We start from the raw sequence: 24,379 nt of genomic DNA, 5'->3' as shown, positions 1-24,379 counted from the left end.
TCTGCTTCTGGTTAGCTGGCTAGGAGCAGTCATTCTTTATTGAGCGAGTAGTGCCAATGGGAAAAAATGACAATTGAAACTCAACCTACCGCCAAAACGATTATGCGGGTCAAGCCCGCGTCTACTGACGTCCATAGACGTTCTCATCGGTATAGGAAATGTAGAGGAAGTAGTCCTTGTCGAAGTGCTCCTGGTACAGTGCACCCATGGTGGCCGATGTCGGTGGAATCACATTGTTCACGAAGAAGAAAAGGGCGTCGTCGGGACGCAGATTGATGCGCTTGCGGATGAGAAAGTAAAACTGGCCCACCGTCAGGTCCGCCGGCACCAGGTACTTCTTCTTGTCCAGCTCCGCGTAGCGCGTCTTCGGCGCCTTCTCCACGATGACGGGCACACGGTCCGGATACTTGCGCCGGATCTTGTCGCCCTCGTTGCGGCGCTTGTCGAACGAGTGGTCCTTCTTGTACTGATAGTTCATATCCATCTGGGCGGACTGGAATTCGGTTCGAATCGAAACGGAGCGAAAAATGGGTTTTCGTTTTGGATTTGGTACGAAGGTCTTATGTAGCTGCCGGCCTGAGTTGCTGGGAACTATGTATGATTTATTCCCTTTAATGCACAGATAGCTTTGGCAGATAGAACAGTGCCTGCTCTTCTCGGAATTGGATGTGAAATGGGAGGGAAAATGTCATTGGTATCAGGTTTAGTATTCTTGCAATTAAATATTCAATAAATTTGTGTTCATTACTTTTCTTGGAAAAGTATATCCATACCTTCAAGCCATCATGAACATACGAAATTTGTTGGAAATGTAGTCAAGCACCTTCTAAATTAAAGAATAACTACTTATATAATACTATGAGTGCCAATTTCCCTAGAGGCTTTCATGGTGCTTACACATATTTGTTGTATCTTTTCCATGCATCGCTCTAATTAATTAATTTGAAGTATCGTCCATTACCGTTTAACTGTTAATTGTAATTGTGTCCTTGGAATCGCACGACTGCAGGACTCTTGGTGCCAGAAACCCCCCTATTCAAGGCTTCACTGGCGCATTTATTCTATATATTTCCTTTTATTTATATAAATAATTATTATTTTAAAACGATTAAAACTATAGAAATCCCTGCAGCTGCCACCGCCTTATGAACATTTTAAGCTGGGCGTCCCAAGGCGACAATTGCCCCGAAGACGTTACCCCCAAGGCTCCCAAGGCGCTGACCACAAGGGAGCTCAACAAGTGTGTGTGCTGGGGGCGTCCAGCGAAAGCTTTCACCTGAACCGACCGCAACGGCAACAATGCACGCAACACACGCAAAGCTGGAGCAGATGTGTTGTTGGGCTCCGTCGTCGCTGGCTGCTCGTCGCTCGGACAGCGCTGGAGCTCTCATTCCGCCATAGCTGCTGGAGCTGCTCGGTTGTTCGCGCTCGGTGCCTCGGCAGTTCAGTTCGTCGTTCCACTTCCGACTCTTGGAGCAGTTCGTGCATCGCTGGTTTCCGGTTGTGGCCTGGGCGTAATCCCTTGCAACAGGTGCACTCCAGTTCGGACGAAGACAACTGCAAAATTCCTGGATATCTACGGTTCCGGTGAGCAACATGTCCAAGAACGGACCCTTCCGTTTCGCTAGAAAAAAAAGCGTGTGTGTGCGTGTGCTAGGCGAAATAATGTTTCGGAAAATCCATTATAATTCAGAGTTTATGCGCTCATGTGATGTTCGAAAAAATGTTTAGTCCGCGATCTCTTCTTTGATGTGTTGTGTGTGTTTGCTGAAAAACCTGGCCATAAAGTTATCAATTTTCATTTTGCCCAAAACTCTTGATTTTAGTGGCGATTAGCCATAAACACGGCCAGCTAATCTATGCGTCTGTGTACTGATTGTGTGCGGCAATTGCTAATTAAACTTACGGGTGCGAAACAAATCACCAATTGTGTTCCGTAATCCGAAAAGTAATCGCCCTAATGGTGTTGCTCTGGCTCACCTAGAAATGTGCAGTCCGGCCCATTCGTTGGTGAGATGATCTGAGATTCGATAGAAACGTACGGATTTTGTGATGTGGTTACCGCATACATGCTAATAGACTTCAAAAATCGGAGAGATTTCTGGGCATCTTTGTCCGGATAGATAGACGCACAGCAATGCGCTTTCTAAACGCACAAAGTGCAATTTTAAAACAAATTAAAATGCACTTTGTTGGCTTGGAGACACACACACACTCGAGTTTTTGCGGTCAGCCAACTGGCAAAAGCTAATTTGATTTATGAAACAAATGCGTGTCTGTTTTCCCTTTTCTCGTGAAAAATGCATAAGAACTTGTTGAAATAACAGGGCAATTAGGTGGGTAAAAAATGTAGTTTTGCTGGCCACTGAACTAGAATATTCTAATTCGATTTATATGAACAATATTGCGACTTGCGCCTGGATAAACTCAAACTGACTTGTTTTACCATGTTGTTAATGAGGCAATTAACATTAATTCGTTAAAAACGACACCATAACCGTTTTTTTAGAGTCCAGATACGAGAGCACTGCGTTCACTGGACCAGAATCTTCTGCGTTCCACCCACTTAATCGTGACCACCGCCTGGTTTAATTACTCCAACTTTGGTGTCCGCCGTTCAAGGGGGAATTAGTTAAATGGAATGCAAGAGTCGTCAGGGTGGATTTAATCCAATTGAATGCTGCTAACTATTCGGTGTTGATTCGAAATGCAAATAATCAGCCAGAGCTGCCAATCAAGCGAAATATTGTGTAAATAATTGATTTAACTCATTTTCTTGGCTTGGTCCGATGGCCCAATGATAGATTTTGTATACTCAAATGATTTTTTATATCATTTTCCAAGCAATGTGCGTCACACATTTGGATTTTCGTGATGATTTTTTTTGTCCAGCTGCCATTGGACACTCTGTTGCCTATTATGTGCTTCTCGGCCAACGATTGCCATTGAATTCCGGCATAGGTTCACGGTAACTTTCGCATTCCGGCGGAGGTCGCCCAGCCGTAGGTGCTAATTAACTCGGAATTCTCCCTTTAACGCAGGGCCGGAGATATAGCCAGATTGTGCACTCCGGGCGAAAGATCGCCGCCATAAAGCTAGCTGAAGCACATGCCAGAACAAATATTTGCTAATTAAGAAACATGGTTGAAACATGGCGCACAGCTGTCGGCATTCTTTGAGGTCTCTCTGATAAGCGGGCAGAATTCAAACAGAAATAGTTGAGGTTCTGGGCGCGTATATGGTATATGGGTTATATGGTGGGTATATATCCCCCGAAAACTGAGCTCCCAGACAATCTGGGTTTATGGCAGCACTAATTACACAAAACTGAATGTTTCAATTAGCTGGCGAGAACTAAAATTAAGCACAAACAGCGAAATTATATTTTATAGGCCCCAAAAAAACGTGACACGAAATGTTTACGGATACTGGTGTCTAAAAATAATGCCATGGTTTAAATATGAGCTTTATGCCTGCATATAGCATATGTTAATTAACGAACTCCATTCGATATTTGCTCAACTTCTGTTGGTTGCCAGCCCCTTTTAGCCAAGTAAGTCAGTGTCCTCTCGACCATGTTTCCCTGCCCATGGGCTTCACTGTAACTGATTGCCCAAGAAATTTGCTTTCGGCTGCTCGCAAATGATTTCGATTTATTCGATTTGTCGCTGGCTTTTGTACGGTTTTGAAAATCAATCAAACACACGCGTCCGCGCCCCACAACGTGACCGTCCAATTCGCGATATGCCAAATATCTACGAATCAGCAGGGATGGCAGTGAATTGTTTGCTCGATGCTATTTAACTTTATCATCAGCTTGATGGCTTCATTAGGCACTCACTGAATCACAGCTCCTGCTCGTTCCCTTTCGTTCCGAACAGGCTACGGCTACAAGATGCAGACGCGCATCCAAAACTAATTAGAAGTGTTTACGGATACGGATATTTGCAGAGGAAATGAGCCGCACATTATGTATCTAGGATCGCTGGGCGGAAAAGACAGAGAGAGCCATGGAAAAGCACCCGAGTATGTCCCAGCGGCTGGAGACCACTTGCCGTCCGAGGAAGGGCCTGAAGTGTCTGTCATTCGAGTTCCAGTGCCGCCTGCTTCTCCATCATCTGCTGCTAACGTCGCTGAGTGGCCGGCATTGCGTATACGCCACGAGTGCCGCCGGGGGGGCGCTGAGTGCCAGCAACTGTCACGACATCCACCACGGATTCGATGTCTACCCCAATCCCACGGCCGTCTCGCTGGCTCAATCGACGGACACGCCCCTGACCGCGGCGATGCCACGGTCCGCCTGGAAGTGTTGCTGCTGGAATGCAAGTAATCAAGTAAGTGACTGATAGACGCACACTTTCTACTTAATTCTATATGTTTACCATCTGCGCCAGCGGCGCACTGGCCTCCAAAGTCAACTGCAGAACTTGAAGGTTGGGTAAACAGCGAAACTAGATGGCAGATCCGATGGCTCCTGCTTTAGTTGAGTGTCCGTAGCAACTTTAAGCCAATGAAGTTCCGAATGTCAGTTAATTGAAGTAGTCAGCGAACAGGGCATTTTGCCCCGACGTTCATTGAGTTTTAGTTGTGATTTTGACTGACATGACTGAAATGAAGTTACCCACTAACTTTATTAATAACTACTAACAGCCAAAGTTCAAGATCGCAGAATGTCAAAGGGTCGCCATCGATAGCAGGTCATTTAAAGTGAAAGGCCTGAGCTTTTATTTTTAGAATTATACTAGGAAACTAGGTTGAAATATGAGGTTAACACTGCAGGCTATATTATTTATTACTTTCCCAACTGCACGACTCCCACGCACCTGCATAAAAACCTATTCCACTATTTCCGCAGGCGGAGGAGGTGGAGTGCCGTTGCGAGGGCGACGGGCTGAATCGCGTACCGCAAACCCTGACGCTGCCCATCCAGCGCCTAACTATCGCATCCGCGGGGCTGCCACGCCTACGCCACACGGGTCTGAAGGTCTACGGGTCCACGTTGCTGGATGTGTAAGTTATATTGCGATGGATAGACATATCCACCGACATATCCATATCCTCTCGCCATGCGTTTACTAATCGTCCTTTGGCTTCGCAGGGCCTTCACCGACTGCCTGCAGCTGGAACTGATACAGGATGGCGCTTTTGCTAATTTAACCCTATTGCGAACAATGTAAGGCTTGATTTTAAGTGGCGGCTTCAGGCGACCGACTGACTGACTCACCTATTATCCTTTATTATCTATTCAGCTACATCACCAACGCACCAAAGCTGACCTTCCTCTCGAGGGACGTATTCCTTGGCATTTCGGACACTGTGGACATTATGTGAGTCCAAATCTAGCTCTAGATGTGGGGCGTTCATCATGCGGCCTTCGGGGGTGGCGGCCAAGTTAATAAGCACACACAGCTGTATGGTTTTTGTTTCGGCCAGAAGATGGGCAATATGTTGTGTCATCGGTAAAAATAGCACTTAATGCCCATCCTCGCGGATTTGTGCTCCTTCAATATATTTTTTTTATTGTCTGCCATGCAATTTAATAAACATGGTCGAAAAATTCATATGTCCATCAAGCAGAAATAAATATTCGGCTTAATTGCTATGCGCGAAAGGCAAAATACAAATGTATTTTCACGCGTAGAACTATTTACTCTGAACTTTTATTACACACTATTTAAAATAATGCTGCTGCGGGCAGGATGTGGGTGTGCCCTTGAAGTTTACGCAGTCTAACAATAGTATGCCACTTTACTCCCACAGACGCATCATAAATAGTGGTCTCACCAGAGTTCCTGACTTGGGCCACCTGCCACCTCATAATATTCTGCAAATGATGTGAGTAGCAAAACCCAGCTTACGCCTTGTGGTACTAATATGTACCTATCTTTTTCGCAGAGATCTCGATAACAATCAAATCACTCGGATAGACAGTAAATCCATAAAAGTAAAGACTGCCCAATTGTACGTATAATTGGTTTATTGCCACACATTCCAGTAATCTCTGAAGAGCTCTAATCTTTGCAGAATTTTGACAAACAATGAAATAAGCTACGTTGATGACTCCGCTTTCTACGGCTCCAAGATAGCCAAACTGCAAGTTTAACTCAATTTTAGATAGTTAATAGTTATTAATGATGTGGCTTTTTAGATCGCTGAAGGAAAACAAAAAGCTGGAAATGATGCACCCCAACGCATTCGATGGCATCATAGACATAGCTGAACTGTAAGCTTGGAAATTTGTATTTATTGCATCTGCAAGATTTTAACCTTTGTATTTATATATTTATATATAGCGATCTCTCCAGCACCTCGCTAGTTGGCCTTCCTTCAGCCGGACTTCAGAACATCGAAGCGTTGTACATTCAGAACACCCACACTTTGAAGACCATACCATCCATCTACAACTTCCGGGTGAGTAAGAGTCACTTTCTACCAAAGAATTTAACCCCAAAGTTGCTCTTTCTTATAGAATCTGCAGAGGGCCTATCTCACCCACTCCTTCCACTGCTGCGCCTTCCAGTTTCCATCTCGGCACGATCCTCAGCGACATGCCCAGCGCATGCTGGAGATTGAGAAGTGGCGAAAGCAGTGCAAAAGTGACTCCGGATCGCGAAAGGAGAGATCAACCTTAGATAACTCCTTCAGTATGCCAGAAGATTTTGGTTCTTTCGGTGGCACCGACGACTCGTCAACAGATATAACCCCCATCACTTTCGCTTCCTTCGATTACATGGCCGATGACACCATGAACAAGGGCACTTTTCACGAAAAGATCATCCTGAATCCGGGTGATGACTCCTCGGCCGAACTCTGCGGCAATTTTACATTCAGGTGAATTGATATACTCTTAATTTATCAATACTCGGTACTAAAAGCTAATATTATCCACTGCAGAAAACCCAATATTGAATGCTATCCCATGCCCAACGATCTGAATCCTTGCGAGGATGTGATGGGCTATCAATGGCTGCGTATTTCCGTCTGGATTGTGGTCGCTCTGGCCGTCGTGGGCAACGTGGCTGTACTGACAGTAATACTATCGATTAGGTAAGTCGTTACATTCCCATTTGCCCAAAGGCACTCAGAGAAACTGAGCACATTTTCCAGAACAGATGAATGCTTTTGGGTTCTTCAATAGTCTAAACTAGTTTGTTAAAGTGCCTATAATCTCTTACCTTTCCAGGCCGGAATCGACGCCGGTTCCGCGATTTCTAATGTGCCACCTGGCCTTCGCCGACCTGTGCCTGGGCCTCTATCTGCTGCTGGTGGCCTGCATCGATGCGCATTCCATGGGGGAGTACTTCAATTTCGCCTACGATTGGCAGTACGGTGGGTGGTGCAGCTGATTTTGCGGTGCCGTCATGGATTTAGCTTACACTGTCTTCTCCATTTTCCCGCAGGGCTTGGCTGCAAAGTAGCCGGCTTTCTCACCGTGTTCGCCAGTCATTTGTCGGTGTTCACGTTGACCGTGATTACCATCGAGCGCTGGCTGGCAATCACGCAGGCCATGTACCTGAACCATCGCATCAAGTTGCGTCCTGCTGCGCTCATCATGCTGGGCGGCTGGATTTACTCGATGCTTATGTCCTCGATGCCCCTGTTTGGCATAAGTAATTATTCGTCGACGAGGTGAGCAAGTAAATATGTCATTCTGCCCGAGCTTTGTGGTTCAAATACTTGCCCCTCGCTCATTGCAGCATCTGCCTTCCGATGGAGAATCGCGATGTGTACGACACCATTTACCTGATTGCCATTCTGGGCTCCAACGGAGTGGCCTTCTCCATCATAGCCGTCTGCTATGCCCAGATCTATCTGTCCTTGGGTCGCGAGACACGTCAGGCCCACCAGAATAATCCGGGCGAGCTGAGCGTTGCCAAGAAGATGGCCCTTTTGGTGAGTAGACTTTCAATGTGGAACTGTAAGCATGTAAGCTACTTCTACTAACTACTAACTTCCTGTAGGTCTTTACAAACTTTGCGTGCTGGTCGCCTATTGCTTTCTTTGGACTCACCGCGTTGGCCGGATACCCACTGATTAATGTTACCAAGTCGAAGATATTGCTAGTCTTCTTCTACCCCTTGAATTCCTGCGCGGATCCCTATCTGTATGCCATATTGACGTCCCAGTATCGCCAGGATCTGTTCACCTTGTTGTCCAAGTAAGACGAAAAAACGGCCACGTGGTAAAGGAGATCTAAATTGCATTTGTTTCAGACTGGGCCTGTGCCGGCAGAGCGCTCTGAAGTACAAGGCGAGCCTTTCCGGCCAAGCCACCACCAGATTCACAATCCACGGCTCCATTCAGCGGCACAGCTCACTCACGTGCAAAATGCAGACTTTAATGGGCGCTGAGACGCAGAAAATGCTGAAGAACAGCGAGGATTATGTTTAAACCGAACCTGGGTATTGTGAACTCACCTCTTCCCACCCCGTTGTGATATATGATACATACGTGTACTATTAGTTAACGCTCTCTCCTCGATTTGCTATCTGTTGCAGTATTGTTAGCATCCCACGATTAATGATATTTAACAGCCATAAGTTTGATTACGTTATCTTGTCATAATTAAGTTATTACTCCTAAGGTATTCAGTTTTAGCTAAGAGATGTATTGCTTGAAGGAAGGAGCTTGTCCCCGGATAACAACTAAGTGGTTTCCCATTGAATGGTATTAAATTTTTAAATGTACAGATTTAAAACTCTAAATGTCCAAATGTTAGTTTAAATATAAGAAAAGAATTGAAAAAACTATTTAAAAACGAATTAAAATTGTGTATATTGATGTATATTTGTAGTTTCCGTTTCCCGTTCATTAAAATTCCTTTTTTATTGCTAGTGAAATTAAGTTTAGCCGACCATCAGATACCCATTACTCAGCTAGTGGCTCCGCAGTCCAAAACCCAGAGCCAAGGAGTTGTGTCCCTCCATATTCCGCGCTGCGTCCCGACCGGTCCCGCTGACCCTTTGTCCCGCCGATCACTTGTCCTGCTGACCTGTCCTGGCGACCCGTCCCGCTGACATGTCCCTCTAATCTGTCCCGCCCACCTGTTGTTCCAGGATTTTTATTATGTATGTATACTTCGTTTATCTTACACATATTATACATGCGATTCTACATGACGCTTCTAGTGGCGCCATCTACGTGTGACAAGTGCCACGACTGCACTTTGTCAGCCCTGGCGAACAGCTGGCTTCGAAAAGGACGAATCAATTGAAGGGAAAGGAAAATGACGCGTCCTGCGATTTTCCTCGTTGTTTGCTCAATAACTCTGTTTAATTTCGCCAATGGCTACAAGGAGATCCACGGACTGAATGGCAAGCTGTTTCCGAAGGCGGCGACTTTTAATTTTCCCGAATATGCATACAAGGAGACCAGCAAGAATGTGAGTTCATGAGCCTATTGATTTTTTTTATGTCCACTAACCCATTTTTCTCGTTATAAATGGTCAAAAATAAAACAGGAAATCACTTACCACGAACTGGAGGTGACCTGCGACCAGCACGCCCGATGCATTGGCCTCAGCCCTGTGGGCGTGGCCAAGATCAACTGCATTCGGCAGTGCATCTCGCCATCTTGCTACCAGGACATCTATGCCTTCAACGAGCTGGAGGAGGGCGAAATCGACGCCAGGCTGAACTCCTTCAAGGGATGCGTTATCCAGCGCATGTAGCAGCGACCGCAGTTGTTCAAGGAGTGCTTCATCTTCAAGTGGCTGGAGCTCACAGGCATCGCCTACTAAATGGAGCCAATGCCGATCCGTTCCGAGGACACGCTCTCTTGCAGTTAATGGAGCTGTTGGACTGACTGCGAGGATAACACACAGGAGCCTCTTTCTACCAAATGCTTGAGTTTTGGATGTCAGAGGCTTCGGTGGCATCTTGTCTGCAATAAAATGAACGTTTGCATCGCATCTGCGATCGGTAGACGGCACCTTGATTTAAGGCCAAATTTAGCAATAAACTTTTTCACTTATATCAAAAGAGTAAGACTAACATTTTATTGTGGCAAAGAGTGTGACTGTTTAACTACCGGTTTGATATGCAGGATTTTATAGCTCACAAAACTGGGAAGATGATTCATTTTATTCAGAAAAGCTATCCATTTCCCTTTTTCAGGTTATTATACCCTAACAGAGGGTATGCTCATTTCAGTCAGCAGTCTGCAATGCATAAGTATGTTTATTTTAGTATATAAACATATTTTTAATCAGTTCAACAGTTGAGTAGTTATATTTATGCCCACCTGTCTGCCTGTCCATCCATCCGTTTCCCATGAAACTTTTCCAAAAGACCTATTTCTTATTACAGGATGTATATCTAAACTATAACATTCAGTGACATAACAGACACTATAACATATAGCTGCATAGGAATATTAAAAAAAATATATTAGCAAAAATTACACCTTACGTGTTTTAGATCACTTTTTTCAAAAATATAATTTAGATTTTAAATTGATTTAAATCATATATCTATTAGCTGCAAAAGGAAAAATAGTGACAATATTTAAAATAATAGTTTCGTTTAGTATAGGTTTCTTTTATATAGTTTTCTTAATTGTTATTTGGTGTACATCAGTTGCTTTTTTGAATATATGATATATCATATCATATATGAAATATCATAGAGTATTTGAGCTTCGGTTTGCAGAAGTGAACTTCCTTTTTTGTTTTTATTTTCAAAGGTATTTAACATTTAATTTATTCTAGAGAAACTAAAACACTTGCCTAGCAAAAGCAGATGGGACACTAAAAACGAAGCATACTTTATTGGACTTCCTTTGAATATATTTTTCGAACAGTCCTGATAATCATTTGTTGTTTTTTCATAAAAACGAAACACAGGCAAATGGTTAGGTCCATCTCGCTGCCACCAATAAATGCTAATGCTCCTGTCAGTTAGCCAAACCAGCATTTGGCCAACTGGACGTTTGAATGGAAAACCAATGGATTCCATTGAATTGAACTAAGTGCGCGGTGGAGCAAGTGAAGCGCGGGAAAATTGTGCTGTTCAACCAGTTATGGCGGCAATTTCCGAAGGAAAATACAATTTAAGTTTACGACTTGTGCGCCTATGACAACAATTGGCATTAGTTTCCTCCTAGGTCCCCCATATCTATCAACTTCCCAGTATACCTAGATCAATCAAGCCAAATCAAGCGTGTTGTATAAATAAACTACTCACCCACACACACACACACACTGCGATACGCATATTTGTGCTAGTGCGGCGTTTAAGTTTAGTTCGGTAATTAAAAGCCAAATGCTCATAAAACGAAAATTTATTAGCATTGTCTAAGCTAGTGTGTGTGTGTGTGTTTGTCGAGCACACACCACTGTGTCACTTGACACTGTGCGTGTGTAATACCGTTGCACATGGAAGGGGCGTGGCGGTGGTTGGAGTTGGGGGGAGTGCACTATGGGGCATTTGGCCTGTTTTTTTTACAAAAATTAAAAACTCCTAAACTATGGGAGATATTTAGATGAATTTTTTTTTATGTGTTACATATGCCCCCAGGAATATTTTGGAAAAGTGGGCGTGCCCCCAACTCCGCCCCAATGTTTTATTTTTATTTTTTTTTTAATATTATATTTTTAAAGTTAATTTTTAATTTCAATATTGTATACAAATTCATAATCGTCTTCGTCTTTACAATCAATAGAGTCTGAAGAATCGGTGTCAGGTTCAAATTCGCAAGCTAACATTTGAAATTCAAATTTTGAATGACTTCTGGTGGAAGAGATAGTCGCTTATGTTTTCGAACGCGCCTTTTTATATTTATTGATGATATTATGGGATATTATTTATATTTGCCTTGGCTGGGTTCAAAAAAAGAATTTTAAGTATGTCTGCAAGATCCAGCAGGCCGCGCTTCCGTGCAGCTAGCATTGCAGCTTGACCCAAAAGACGTTCGTTGTGGTTCTGCGCCCATACGAGTTCATCTACTTGCTGTCTTCGGCCACTCAAACTTTTAAAATAATATGACGTTTTCGGGCATCCAGCTAATTTCCTTTCCTTTTTATTTTTCTCTTTTACCTTCAGGACTAGGTGTTCTTCTAACCACTTTGAAAAAACTTTCGAAAGTTCAAATATTTTTCAAAAGATTGACTGAAAACATTCGTTATTATTACTATTCGTTAATCATTCATTAAAGTCTAGCTTGCTATCAGAAAAATGGCCACTAATAAAAGTGCAAAAAGAATTTTCCTTTTGACGAACACCCTTTTGCTTGCGCCACCCTTCCAGCAGGGCAGCATTGGCAATCGAGATGTTGTTCCCTAAAAAATGAAATTTCTCAAAAACCCGCAAAAAACGCACATAGAGACTACCTGATATGAGTTAGGAATTGAACACACTACAACATGGATATAAACACATACTGAACAAATTTGAACAAATTGTTATAGCTCTATTCAAAGTTGAAATTTTTTTCTAACAGCTACATGTTGACACCACATGCTAAATGTACAAATTGTTAGAAATAGACGCATACAATAAACAATATATTAATATATATACATAATACAAACCTGAATATTGATTATCCATTTCAAATTTTACTCTTTTACGATCTTCTTTTAAAATTGTAACACTTTGAAAGTTAAGCTAAATTTTGCGCGTATTGCAGCCACCTGGTATATGCTCGTAACAGCCGACTTTAACAGCTGTTATTATAACAGTACACTGTATAAATTACTTTTGCCGGCTAAAACATAATAGTTTAACATATTTCCAATGTATTAATACTAAAATACTTCAATTTTGCATACTTGTGAAAAACACATTTTTGCAAAAAAAAACAGGCCAAATGCCCCATAGTGGAGTGGCACAAAAGGCGACTGTGACATGTGGGTGTTGAAGTCCCTATGGATTTTTAATGTGCTTAATTTGAGTGACAGTTCCAAAATGGGCGCGATCGATTTCTGTGCGCCAACACGCCCTCCCCAGCCACGCCCCCTTTCAACTGAATGTCAATGTCCAGCTAAATACACACACACACACACTGAAACACACACAGGCACACGGAAATGACTCCATTTGACCATAATTGGGATTAGATTTAAGATTTGAGTTGTACAAAAGATATGCATTTGGTACTAAATGTAAGCTTAATTATTTTTTTAAAGCTTTTTAAAATCAAGCAACTGATATATTTTAAAAATCCTGTTAATGTTTTTAAATATTCCTGAGATAATATAACTCACAACTTTCTTTTCTACATTATCAAAGGGCCATCAAGATATTAAAGTGATTTTTATGGATGCCACATCTTCGAGTTCTAAAATAAATCATAAAAAATAAAAATATATCTTTTTTTATTCTTCCCCTCATATTAACAAATTCAGTATAATAATGACTTTAGTTACATGGCGGCAGTTCGCATAACCTTTTAAGTATACAATTACTTATACAATAACCGATATTTGTTCTGTTCTTATCAATTCAATTAAACCCATTCATTTTGATACCATCTGCATATGCAAACCAATATCCCCACGAAGCGCTCCTAAGTCCGCACTGAGCCCAGTTCATCTCATCTAAATCCTGGCTGCTTATTCGGCCGAGTGTCCTTAGAACGAATCCTGCTGACAAGCTGAAGGAAAATTCATAATTAATATTAAATTCCAAAGCGAGGTGCTCAAAAAAAGCAGAGAATGTAAAAAACAAGTGAGGAGGAGCGAAATTAACGCGAACGACTTGTACAGTGAGCCCTCTGTGTACACAACAGCAACTGGCAGCAGCGTGGCACGCACACCCACACACACACAAGCGAGCACGAAAGCCAGCGCGTTTGGCAAATTAGCCAAATGCGTTATTTGGCCCACAAGCATTTCGGTTTCAGTCGCTCACGGAACGTCCTGGCGTTTGGCCGCAAAAACCCAGCGAAAGGCAAAAGTCCAAAAAGCCAGCAGCAGCCCAGAGTTAAAAACCAAAAAAAAATAAATTAGAAAGAAAGCGAATTGGTCGGGAAAATCCGTGGCAAACGTGATGTAGGAACTCGAAACGCTAAATGTGCGAAAAGTGTGTGTAATTATGTGTGCAATAATGTACGCTATGTGTATGTATATCTTTGCTGATCTTGGCCAAACATCTGGCCGCAATCAACTGATAAATTTATCAATTAACTTTAGTCGCTATCTGTGGCCAAAAAGCTAAGCTAATGAGGTTGTCGCGTTGTTCGTGCGACTGTGTGTTTGTGTGTATCTGTGTGCAACAAGTCTGCGATCTGACACTCGGATTGGTCTGTTCAACCGGCGCGAACTAATCAAATAAATACGCCGGCTAATTGCGGAATGCATATTAATGAGACTCTGGCGGTAACTGCGCCCACGCATAGCACCACCCACTGAACCACCCAACCACCGCACCACCCAACCAACTCCCATCTTGAATCGCCGGATTCACTGGCAGCTGTTACCTGTGCTTAGTACACCTTTCATTTCTGCTTTAATTTTAATGGGGCACGTTGCCTGAATGGCCAAAATTCGATGATTCATAGCGGGTCGTGCGAAAATCTAATGTAGCCAATTGGATTTGCGTTTGCCCTTAATCCGCGCGCTAAGCACTTCGATTAGTCAGTTGGGGCCCCATACCCCACCTTCCCCACCAGCTACTGCACAGATTTTTAATTTTATATCAGATTTTTCTAAATATTTTCCAAGCAAATGCTGGCCAATGTGTGTGCGGCGTGATAAACCAACAGCAACAAAATAAATACAAAAAATTATGATAGAGAGGGTCTAGTTCTGTAGAACGAAGTGCGAATGCCCTCGCAGATACAAAATTAAACAAATGTATCTTTACAAACGCTAAGAAATGGTTAAAGAGTACAGATTTCTCTTAAAGATCGTTTCAATCATTTGTTTAAGCGAAACGTAATCATGTCAATATTTGCCATCTTATTAGACTTAAAACAAGTTAATAAAACTAAGTGAGCTAAACTATCGACTCAGCTAGTGACGAAATGCACCTTTAGACCCAAAAATGTCTCCCAACTTTTCGAATCTTTTTTGCAATAACCCCTTGATAGCAGAGTATAGCAAATAATAAATCCGAAATAAATAAAAAATATAAGGCATTGGAAGAATTTTCGACATTTGTGTACTTTAATCGACAACACAAAAGAAGAGCAACAACAAAAAGATGACTACGTTGACTGCTCCGTGTAGAGCGGGACGGGGAATGGGAATGGGGTTGGGTCTGGGCAACGCGAATGCTGGAGAAGCTGGACGCTCCGACAAGCGACAGCCAACCGTCAGTTTGTAATCAACGCGTGCCAACGGCAGCGGCAGCTGTGCGTGTGGATAAGAAACTTTTCTGGCCGCCCGCCCATCGACCCTCCTATTGACCTAGCCACCCATCCAGTGATCCTGTTCGATGCCGTGACCTATAACCCATCGTTGGCTAACAAATGGCGGTAGTACATTGCCAACGAAAGCCCATTGTGCTAAGCCGCAGACTAATCACTTAACTATTTATAAACAACGCACATGCAAGTGTACACGGAAAACAAACCGAATTCACCCAACAGATCGAATCGAATTTGGCCATTCCGACGTGGAATCAGTGATAAGTGTAGCAACTGGAGGAAAGAACCATATGGTAGTTCAGTGATCATAATGAACCCTATTCGTTTGAACTCCAAGCGCTTAAATCAAAATGGTATCTTATAACCTAAACTATATAAACAAATGTGCTAAGCATAGAGTGTTTATTATTCTAAAAATTATTTTCAAAAAAATACTGGATGAGAGAAATCTTGAATGATTAAGTTTTTGTGCGTGCTGCTCTATTAGTAATCCTCCCATCCTCTGTGAACTATAAAAGTGTTTTTTTTGACCGCAAAATTAGGTGTTTAATGGCTTGAATACAGCTAATAAAAGAATTCTCATTAGGTTTTAATCCCATTGGCTTATCGGTTTAACCTATTTATAAAATCAATTCAAACATAAAGCGGCGCATATCTCAGCGATGTTGGGTAGGTAACCAAAAGTAAATACTATCTAATTCCTATTGATCTTGTATAAATACAACTAGATACATAGATAGATAGTTAGATAGATATCAACATTTTGCACCGTGCATAAAGTGCGAGATACTCGTTTTCGAGAGATGCACTTCTGAGTAGCCGTATTCAAAACGAACTCTCAGTAACCAAGTACTCACTACTCAAGCCGTTTGTCTTACGGGTGTGGACGAGCGAGCAGACTTCAGGAGTGGGGTAGCCGGAGCAGACCGGCTGTAGTGTCATCCGATCGAAGGTCGCCTCACCAGCACAGAGATTCCGATTCTTTGGCCATAGGAACTCCTCTGGGGGTGGGAGCATGTGGCTTCCAGTCTTTCGAGCGATATAAACAGACCAATACGAGAATGGGCGAATATAAGTTTCTCGAACGGCTGGTCCGTTCCTAGCTGAAATTGAATTGTAAATGGCAATATTAATTGGGAATCATTTTAAATTTCCGTTGGTTTTTTCTGTGCTGTGCGGTCTATGCATGTTCGGTGGCATAATTTATGGGCGCTAATTACTATCGCCCCATTTTGTGTATTTCGCGTGCTGTCCAAGGCCAATTACGCTTACTTATTGCAATTTATGTGGCCACAGTCCGGCCGTAATTGGAAATTGTGTAAGGTCGCAGGCAATTCCATTATTTGTATGCACTTCTGGACGCTCCGGTCGCCGGTTGTAGCATTTTTCTAGCATTTTTATAATGACGCCAGCGCGTTTGGGGACGTTACCTAGCCCAGTTTTCCCTTTGCAGCCATTTGATTAAGTGACCTACGTGTTTCGCCCACACAGAATCAATTTGTTCATGTCGCCGACGGTGCGAATAAGATCCACCCCAAGTGAGTGAGATATCCGACGGGATGGCGGCGTTGGAACATCCGGATGCCATGCTGCCGTACTCCAAACTGCTGTCAACAGCCCTCACTGTGGCCAGTGGTAACTCGAACTCCTCCGATGGCACTTTGCTGCTGATCCAGGCCAGTGCGGCACCAGGTGGCGATGTGATGGCCACCGGTGGCGGAAAGTTGGGTGTGCCCTCGATGAACTCGTACCTGGTGAGCATGGCGTGGCCCAAGTCGCTGGCGGTGGCCGTCTTCCTGGTCATCATCCTGGTCACCGTCGTGGGCAACACACTCGTCATCCTCGCCGTTCTGACCACACGCCGCCTGCGCACGGTCACCAACTGTTTCGTGATGAACTTGGCCATCACCGACTGGCTGGTCGGCACCTGCGTGATGCCTCCATCGGTGGTGCTCTACATAACAGGTGAGAATGGCAGCGGAGGGCCTGTCCATGCCCATCGATGGCCAAAGATTTATGGCTCTGTGGGGGCTTTACACTTCCGGGGAAGGTGGAATCTGGGCAAGTGTTTACTATTCGCAGCCCTCCGGTGGAAGTTCGGGTAGTAAACATTTGCCCAAATCGATGGGGGAGCACATTTGGTCGATTCCGATTTTAAATAATCCCACAGCGAAAATTATAAAATTTCTGCGTTGCCAAAATATACATATTTTTGATTGCAAAATATCTTGTGAGTGGTGCGAGTGTTTTATGGGTTTCGATGGAAAACCTTTGATAATTTTTCTGAAAATCCATTTATCAGGTGTCTGGATGGGTCTATAATTTTAGCAGAATTTTGAATTTTGTTATATTTAACATTTTTTGTGGTAAAAAAGTTTATATAGTTTACTAGTTTTAAATATAAAAGTAACATCTCTTATTAAACACAAAACTTATGGAAAAGCAATCAAACAAGTAATCTTTTCGAAGCCAAATTAATACATAAAGTTAAATATTCCTTGTCATAAAGAAAAAGAAGAATTTGTAGTGGTTTATATGGAAGGATCTGCCAGTGTAATGCCTCCTTAATCCCGGCCAGGTGCACAAACCGATTGAAGGAACGCGACAAATATTTGTTCTTTGCAGGCACTTGGCGCTTTGGTTGGATACTGTGCGACATTTGGATCTCGCTGGACATCCTGCTCTGCACCGGCTCCATCCTCAGCCTGTGCGCCATCAGTCTGGACAGGTGAGTTGGCCAACTAATTTCGTAATTTGCCGTTGATGTCATAGCAATGACCACAGTCCACAGTCCACGGTCCTTGGTCCTTAGATAAAGTCATGGCAAGGTGCAAAAACAGTGCAAAATAATTTATTTGTTGACGTTTTTATTGCCGCATGACCGTTGTCCTGGCCATTCCCAGTGCATATCCTTTGGGTGTGCGACGCCACAATGGCAAGGATTGGCTTGGGCTTGGATTCCCATTCCCCCATTCACCATTTCCCCCATTTAGCCATCCCAGCGTTTGCTTTTATTGGAAGTTTCAATTACATTTTAATGGCATTTCCAAGTTTTGTGTTGTGGCTCCCGAGTTGAGCTGATCCAGCTGAGCCATGGACCTGAACCTCAACCAGAACACAACCGACGCCCACTGGCGTTGTGTGTGCCTTTTGGCCTGGCCAGAAAGCCGTCTGCGGCTTTGCGAACAATATGTCCGCTTGGCTTTTGTTTTTTTCCCAGCATTTCTCTGGCCATTTCCGTTGCGTTTATTGGCCCGGCTTTTATAATTTCCCCTTTCCCACCTTCTTTTTTTTTATTTCGCAGGTATCTCGCCGTCACACAACCACTGACGTACTCCAAGAAGCGCCGCTCCAAGCGACTGGCCCTCCTCATGATTCTCGTCGTGTGGATAACTGCCCTGTCAATCACATGTCCACCCTATTTGGGCTGGTAAGTAAGCGCCAGCTGCACGGAGAACAAAATCAACCTTAACCCATGATGGATCGGCAATTCATCTGTTAAGAAAACCATTCATGTTATAATCATTTAATTGAACGCATTACACAGGGTTGGGAGTACAGACAACATGTGATTATGATCAGTATACAAAGAAAGAAAATAATAATATATTTAATATCATAATATATTATTAATAATATTCTATTATAAATATGGCCAAGGGAAATTTATTTGTAGTGCTCTATAAAGTGTATAGATATATATATTTTTTTAAATTTGGTAATATCGTTTTTACTCTTTGCCGTGTATTTTGAAATATGTAATATTTTTATTGAGCCCACCCCAAATTTTATTCACCAAATTTTTCCTTCCGGAGGCGTGACAATACTTTGTGGCTTTTTGTGGCTGGAAGTCCTGCTCGCTTTCCTTTTTTCTTTTTTGAGCTAATGGCTGTGTGGTGGCGCATCATAGATAATGTGTTACAAAAGGGTCTCGAAATACACACGTTTATTTATATTATATTTGCGCCTTCGGCTGCGCCTAAAAAACATTACGTAATTGCGACGGGTTGTTGCTGTTGGTCGTGCAGCCATTACATTGAAGTTTTAATGAGTTGTTAATGACTTTGTTTGCCGCGGCGCATTTGCTTTGTTCTCACCTACGCACACACTCTCAGCGCGAAAGCCGCACACTTGTGTGTTGCATACTTCCAGGCGCCCAAATTAACCAGCACTCACTCACACTCACTCACACACACACACCACAAAGCCAGCATGTCCTTAATGCCATTGGCCATGGCTTAGTTTTGGCCCCCTTTGGCAGAAAGCGAAGAGCATGGCTTAAAGGGCACATTAAAACGGTCTGAGGCCGAATTACAGCCACAGCTGCAGGACATTGGAAAATTTGGAAATTTTGAGCTGGGGGAAAATCGCAATTATAAGCGCCAGCAGATGGCGCCACTTCCACATTTTCATTCTTTAAGCGAACTAGTTTTATGAAAAAAGTTTGCAAATGCAGCGGTTGCAACAACTGTTTGTTTAACTCACAATCTGCTATTTGTTATTGCCTAATGAATACTAAACTAATTGTGTTTGCTTGCTAGTCAAATTTGGATTTCACTTTCGGCTAATTTATTTAAGCATTGTTTGTTTAGTTCATTTTTTAATTTAACTAATGAGTAGCTAATGTTTTGATTTACCTTAAATTTCGGACTGATTAATTAATATTAAACAAGAAGTTTTGTGGAAAAATCGACTATTTCCATTCGGGTCCTGTATTTAGCAAAGTTACATATGTACAATTGTAGTGTTGGGTTATTTTGGTATCGGGTACCAGTAATTAGCGCGAGTTTTCGTTAACACATACTTAGGGTAACAAGCAGATAATTGAGTTGTATTACAGCACCGGAAAATTCCATTGGCAGTAATGACAATGCGGCAATAAACTCTTTGAAAGAGAAATATTAAATGAAAATGGCTTCGGCAACGCGTGTGGATCCAGTGGGCGTGCCCCAAAGTGTGGTTGGCATATATGTAAAAATTGGCCACCCCAAAAAAGAAACCAAAAAAGCTGGGAATCATTTTTTAATAGTGTGGGCGTAAGTCTTTTCGCCGATTTGGATGCCTTAGAGTAGGCGTGGTAATGTTCTGAAATAAGCTTGTTCCCGATATTTGACTGACGGAAAAGGCGTGATCCTTATCAAGGTTATATATTTAATGCTTCTGCCTGTTTCATGATACTCAACGAACGTAGTATACCTTTTACTCTAAGAGTAATGGATTCAAACAGCAAGTATGGCTGAATTTTGCCACCTACAGTGGATGTATGTGACAATTTGCCCATTTGTTACTCAATTCCCCACAGTACACGATTGTACCTTTAGTTGACACATTTGGTGTACGCCACTACGTAACTCTGTTGCCTCGGAATGGTTTTCTTCCGCATATTGATTTAAAGTCAGCTCCGATTTGTACTGGCTGAATGACCAACACACTGCGATGTGCATAAGTAAAAGGCTTACAGGAGGGACTACTCCGACTGGCTTAGGTTTAGGATTTGAATTCGAATTTCGCCCGGCTTAACTCAGCCAGTTGTCATTCCCCAAGTCCCAGTTCCCCAGCCGCAATCACAACCGCAAGAGCCACCAGAACCAGGGCACCAGACCAGGTACCTTCCACATCCACCACATCCCTCAGCCTTCCAACCCGCAAACCACATGCAATTCGAACTGGAATTCAATTTGCCATTCACATCCACATTCGCAGGTACGAGGCCGGGCGGCACCAGGCGGAGTTCGTGGACTGCCGCTACAACCAAAACAAGGGCTACGTGGTCTTCTCGGCGATGGGATCGTTCTTCATTCCCCTCACCGTGATGCTCTACGTCTACGTGAAGATTGGTTATGTCCTCACGTCACGGCGACAGCGCATTGTGCGCGATGCGGTAAGCACCATCTCCAGCTCCATCGCTATATAAGCATATACGTGTCCACCCCCTTTTGGTGTCCCCTGAAATGTGTCCGGAAATTTATCATGTCACACCTAACATATCTAACCAGTTAACCAGGGGACTAAGTTGTCAGGCACTGGGGAAAAAGATCCAGGAGTGCGCTCAACACTTCAAGCGCAGATCTTCATTAAGTTGCGATACCCACTGGGCATCCCACTTGAGTACCAGCCACTTATCGCACAGTACTGCAGGTGATATTTTAAGTGCCGAGCTTTGATAACAAAAGTCCAACTAAGTTCTCTAATCACAAATTATATTTGCTGTGAGTTCTTGGATGTAAAATGAATTACTTATTTTTTGTTGAACAATATACTTAATATAAAATAAAAATAAAAAAATGAAATAAGAACACTTTTTGAATATTTAAAAAGAGCGCATACTAGTTGTAAAATATATTCTTCTAGTTTAGTACTAATTGGACGTTTGCTGCCAAGAGAAAGTAGGAGAAAGTAGGAGAAAGTAGGTGACGTGAAGTGGAACGAAGTAATTACAGCAATCCAAATCCCGAATCTCTATGCCCGGACATGCAATCTAAATTATTCCTCACGTTTTTGTCAGTGCTCTCCTTACATATTCAACTTCAATTATGTCCTTCCAACAGCACTCGGAGCGCACGGCAGACTACGATGTGGATGGGGACAACTTCATCTCGGAGTCGGAGCACTATCATTGCACGCCAACCAAGTGGCTGCCGAACAGGAAGTCCTGCTGGAGGTTCAACTCCCTGCACGACCCACCCAGCACCGCCACGAATGCAGCCAAGGGACACCAGTCGTCCGTCAAGTGCTCCAAGTGCTCCTCTGCCACTGGAACTGCAGCCGGTGCTGGAGTGGCGGACAAAACGCTGACGTTCAAACATCAGCCCACCTTTTACGAGCTGGTCGAGGTGTCGCGTCTCTCGTCGCTTATTCACTGCTCGGCAATTAGCTGCAAGTATGGAGGACCCTGCATGCACTCCACGCCCTCGGGCATGCACTACGTGGGCACGGAGGCCTCCTTCTCGGACACCTGCCTGGGTGGCAATGTGAGCAACAACCATATCACCATCACCAGCAACACCGCCGCACTGGACACCAACGAGAAACTGGAGGCGGAGGCCAAGCAAAAGCAGCAGCAGCAGAGATCCTCCTTCGACCATCATCACCCACATGCACACCATCATGGCTCCCATGGCCAGCAGAGCCATCACAATCCTCACCATCGCATGCCGATGCGAGTTTCGACCACGAAACGTGATAGCAAGACCGCCAAGACCCTGACTATTGTGATGGGCGGCCTAATTGCTTGCTGGCTGCCCTTCTTCGTCTATTATCTGCTGATACCCTTCCTGCCGCGACCCGCCGTCCTCCAGGACCTCATGTTCGGCTTCACCTGGATTGGCTGGGTCAACTGTGCCATCAACCCGTTCATCTACGCCTTCTACAATCCGGACTTTCGCACTGCCTTCTGGCGGCTCACTTGTCGCCCCATTTGCAAGCAGAAGAGTCCGCCCAACCTGCTGGCCATGTTTCGTGGCTAGTTTCCGGATGCAGATGCAGTTGCGGATGCGGATCCGGAACCGGTTTCCGAATCACTGAGCACTTGAGTGTGTGTCCTAGTGCCGCCATCTCCAGTCGCACAATCGACGCTCACTTTGGGTGGTGGGGGAAATATCTCAGGCATATCTTTAACTTTTCGCCGTGCTGGTTCACCAACTTCTACGTAATTAGCATACAAAAAAAGTGGGGAAACTACCAACTCACATTTCAATCTTTTTAAAGTTATCTTTTTAAAAGTTATGCCAATGCAAGGACATCAAATTGACTCTAGACTACAGTAAAGTTAGTAAATAAAAAGGAATCTAAGAAGTATAAGCTAATATAACTAGATCAGATGTTCAAGAAATGCACTATTTACAATAATTAAATTAATTCAAGATAATGATAATCAAATATAAGCTTAAAAAATTGCTGAATTTAATTCAAAATTCTTTCATGAAAACATATATATGGAAAATAGTTTTAATAGCTTATCACACATGTCCCTCCAAAATTTGTAACTAATAACTTAGCAGCGACCTCTTAGCCAACTTGTGGCAACTACCTCACCAACTGAGTATTCATTTGCCAGGCACTATAAGCTGTTTGCCGCACTCCATCTCCATCGTTTATGCCAAACGCAGCTAGTAAAACTAAGATACTTACGGTCAATATTGATTGGAGCAAAGATTGCCTTGTTAAACCCAAAAATCGACTGCCTTTTGAAGCTTCGAAAGCCGAATTCCGAGCAGCATCTTAAAGGTCACTTTACAGTCCCCATTTTTTGTAAGACTCACTAGGACTTGGTCGGAAGTTGAGATTCTTGCCTAGACCAGATCCAAATCCTATATATATATAGTATTTTCCTCTGCGTGAGCGTTGATTGTGCGAGGCGAAACGTAACGAAACAAAAGACAAATTATAGTATTTGCGAGTCTTTGTTGCCTGACGGCAACTGTTGACCATCGGGATGAGTTGGATGATGATGATGATGGCGATGTCCTCATCCTTATGCCTTTGTTGTGTGCGTCTAGTTCGTCTGTGTGATGGTGGCCTGCCAACGACATGTCTGGCGTATCCTTTGTTGGCTAAGTCCGGTCAAGCTCGGCCTAGCCCCGCAGGCACGGTACACTGTGTGTCCAGCGTCCACTGTCCACTGTCCGGTGTCCAGTGCCCAGTGTCCAGTCCATTCCGGCCAACCCATTTAATGTTTAAGCAATCGCACACGGCAGTCCGTGCTCCTCGACGGGCGAAAGTGAAACTGTAACTAAAACTAGACCGGATTTTAAGCTGCAGTTGAGCCTGCCGGGATTTTAGATGGCCTGGGGAGAAACCACTTTGTGCACTCACTAGGACTCGTTAAGTACATATACCATACCCAATTATACCTGTAACCGTGTGTATCATCTATGTGTAACTATGTGTACTTTATGAATGTTCACCTGGAATGGATCTCTGTAAGGAACCTATCGGCCAGCCGAAAGAGTTCCGAACTAATAAACTTTAAGTTCAACCCAGAGGCAGTTTTATTATACCGGAAATGTTGGGGGCAAAGGTGTAGTTAGGTCAACGATGGTAATATGCCAAAAATATAAAATATGCTCAC

General features: G+C 43.4%; 4 protein-coding genes across 7 annotated transcripts; 3 read left to right on the top strand and 1 right to left on the bottom strand.

Moving 5' to 3' along the window:
- On the bottom strand, positions 1 to 1,598 carry LOC6616694. The gene is made up of 2 exons (XM_032722688.1): positions 1,287 to 1,598; positions 1 to 652 (listed from the first exon to the last, which is right to left on the bottom strand). Exons 1-2 carry the CDS (start codon positions 1,596 to 1,598, stop codon positions 122 to 124), a joined length of 843 nt encoding a protein of 280 aa, XP_032578579.1. The 3' UTR covers positions 1 to 121.
- On the top strand, positions 1,386 to 8,785 carry LOC6616693 (lutropin-choriogonadotropic hormone receptor). 2 transcript variants are annotated; one of them, XM_002041012.2, is made up of 17 exons: positions 1,386 to 1,587; positions 3,952 to 4,334; positions 4,856 to 5,010; positions 5,099 to 5,173; positions 5,250 to 5,327; positions 5,761 to 5,835; positions 5,896 to 5,961; positions 6,025 to 6,093; positions 6,149 to 6,223; positions 6,294 to 6,411; positions 6,470 to 6,831; positions 6,895 to 7,047; positions 7,184 to 7,329; positions 7,401 to 7,629; positions 7,698 to 7,893; positions 7,962 to 8,158; positions 8,214 to 8,785. In XM_002041012.2, exons 2-17 carry the CDS (start codon positions 4,011 to 4,013, stop codon positions 8,389 to 8,391), a joined length of 2,496 nt encoding a protein of 831 aa, XP_002041048.1. In that variant the 5' UTR covers positions 1,386 to 1,587; positions 3,952 to 4,010; the 3' UTR covers positions 8,392 to 8,785. The 2 variants fall into 2 exon arrangements, with proteins under 2 accessions (XP_002041048.1, XP_032577888.1); XM_032721997.1 differs by having other exon boundaries at positions 3,882 to 4,334.
- A 400-nt stretch (positions 8,786 to 9,185) lies between these two features.
- On the top strand, positions 9,186 to 9,980 carry LOC6616692. The gene is made up of 2 exons (XM_002041011.2): positions 9,186 to 9,382; positions 9,461 to 9,980. The coding sequence occupies exons 1-2, from the start codon at positions 9,227 to 9,229 to the stop codon at positions 9,668 to 9,670; spliced, it is 366 nt and encodes a 121-aa protein (XP_002041047.1). The 5' UTR covers positions 9,186 to 9,226; the 3' UTR covers positions 9,671 to 9,980.
- A 3,824-nt stretch (positions 9,981 to 13,804) lies between these two features.
- On the top strand, positions 13,805 to 24,290 carry LOC6616691 (probable G-protein coupled receptor No18). 3 transcript variants are annotated; one of them, XM_032721112.1, is made up of 7 exons: positions 13,805 to 14,058; positions 15,896 to 15,978; positions 16,801 to 17,274; positions 17,935 to 18,037; positions 18,614 to 18,739; positions 21,013 to 21,190; positions 21,858 to 24,290. In XM_032721112.1, exons 3-7 carry the CDS (start codon positions 16,869 to 16,871, stop codon positions 22,773 to 22,775), a joined length of 1,731 nt encoding a protein of 576 aa, XP_032577003.1. In that variant the 5' UTR covers positions 13,805 to 14,058; positions 15,896 to 15,978; positions 16,801 to 16,868; the 3' UTR covers positions 22,776 to 24,290. The 3 variants fall into 3 exon arrangements, with proteins under 3 accessions (XP_032577003.1, XP_032577004.1, XP_002041046.1); XM_032721113.1 differs by lacking the exon at positions 15,896 to 15,978; XM_002041010.2 differs by lacking the exons at positions 13,805 to 14,058; positions 15,896 to 15,978 and having other exon boundaries at positions 16,680 to 17,274.
- The last annotated feature ends 89 nt before the right edge of the window (positions 24,291 to 24,379 follow it).

This window comes from Drosophila sechellia, chromosome 3R, assembly GCF_004382195.2.
Source record: "Drosophila sechellia strain sech25 chromosome 3R, ASM438219v1, whole genome shotgun sequence".
Taxonomy (NCBI): domain Eukaryota; kingdom Metazoa; phylum Arthropoda; class Insecta; order Diptera; family Drosophilidae; genus Drosophila; species Drosophila sechellia.
Note: the sequence above shows the minus strand (reverse complement) of the source record. Positions and strands in the feature narration are given on the sequence as shown.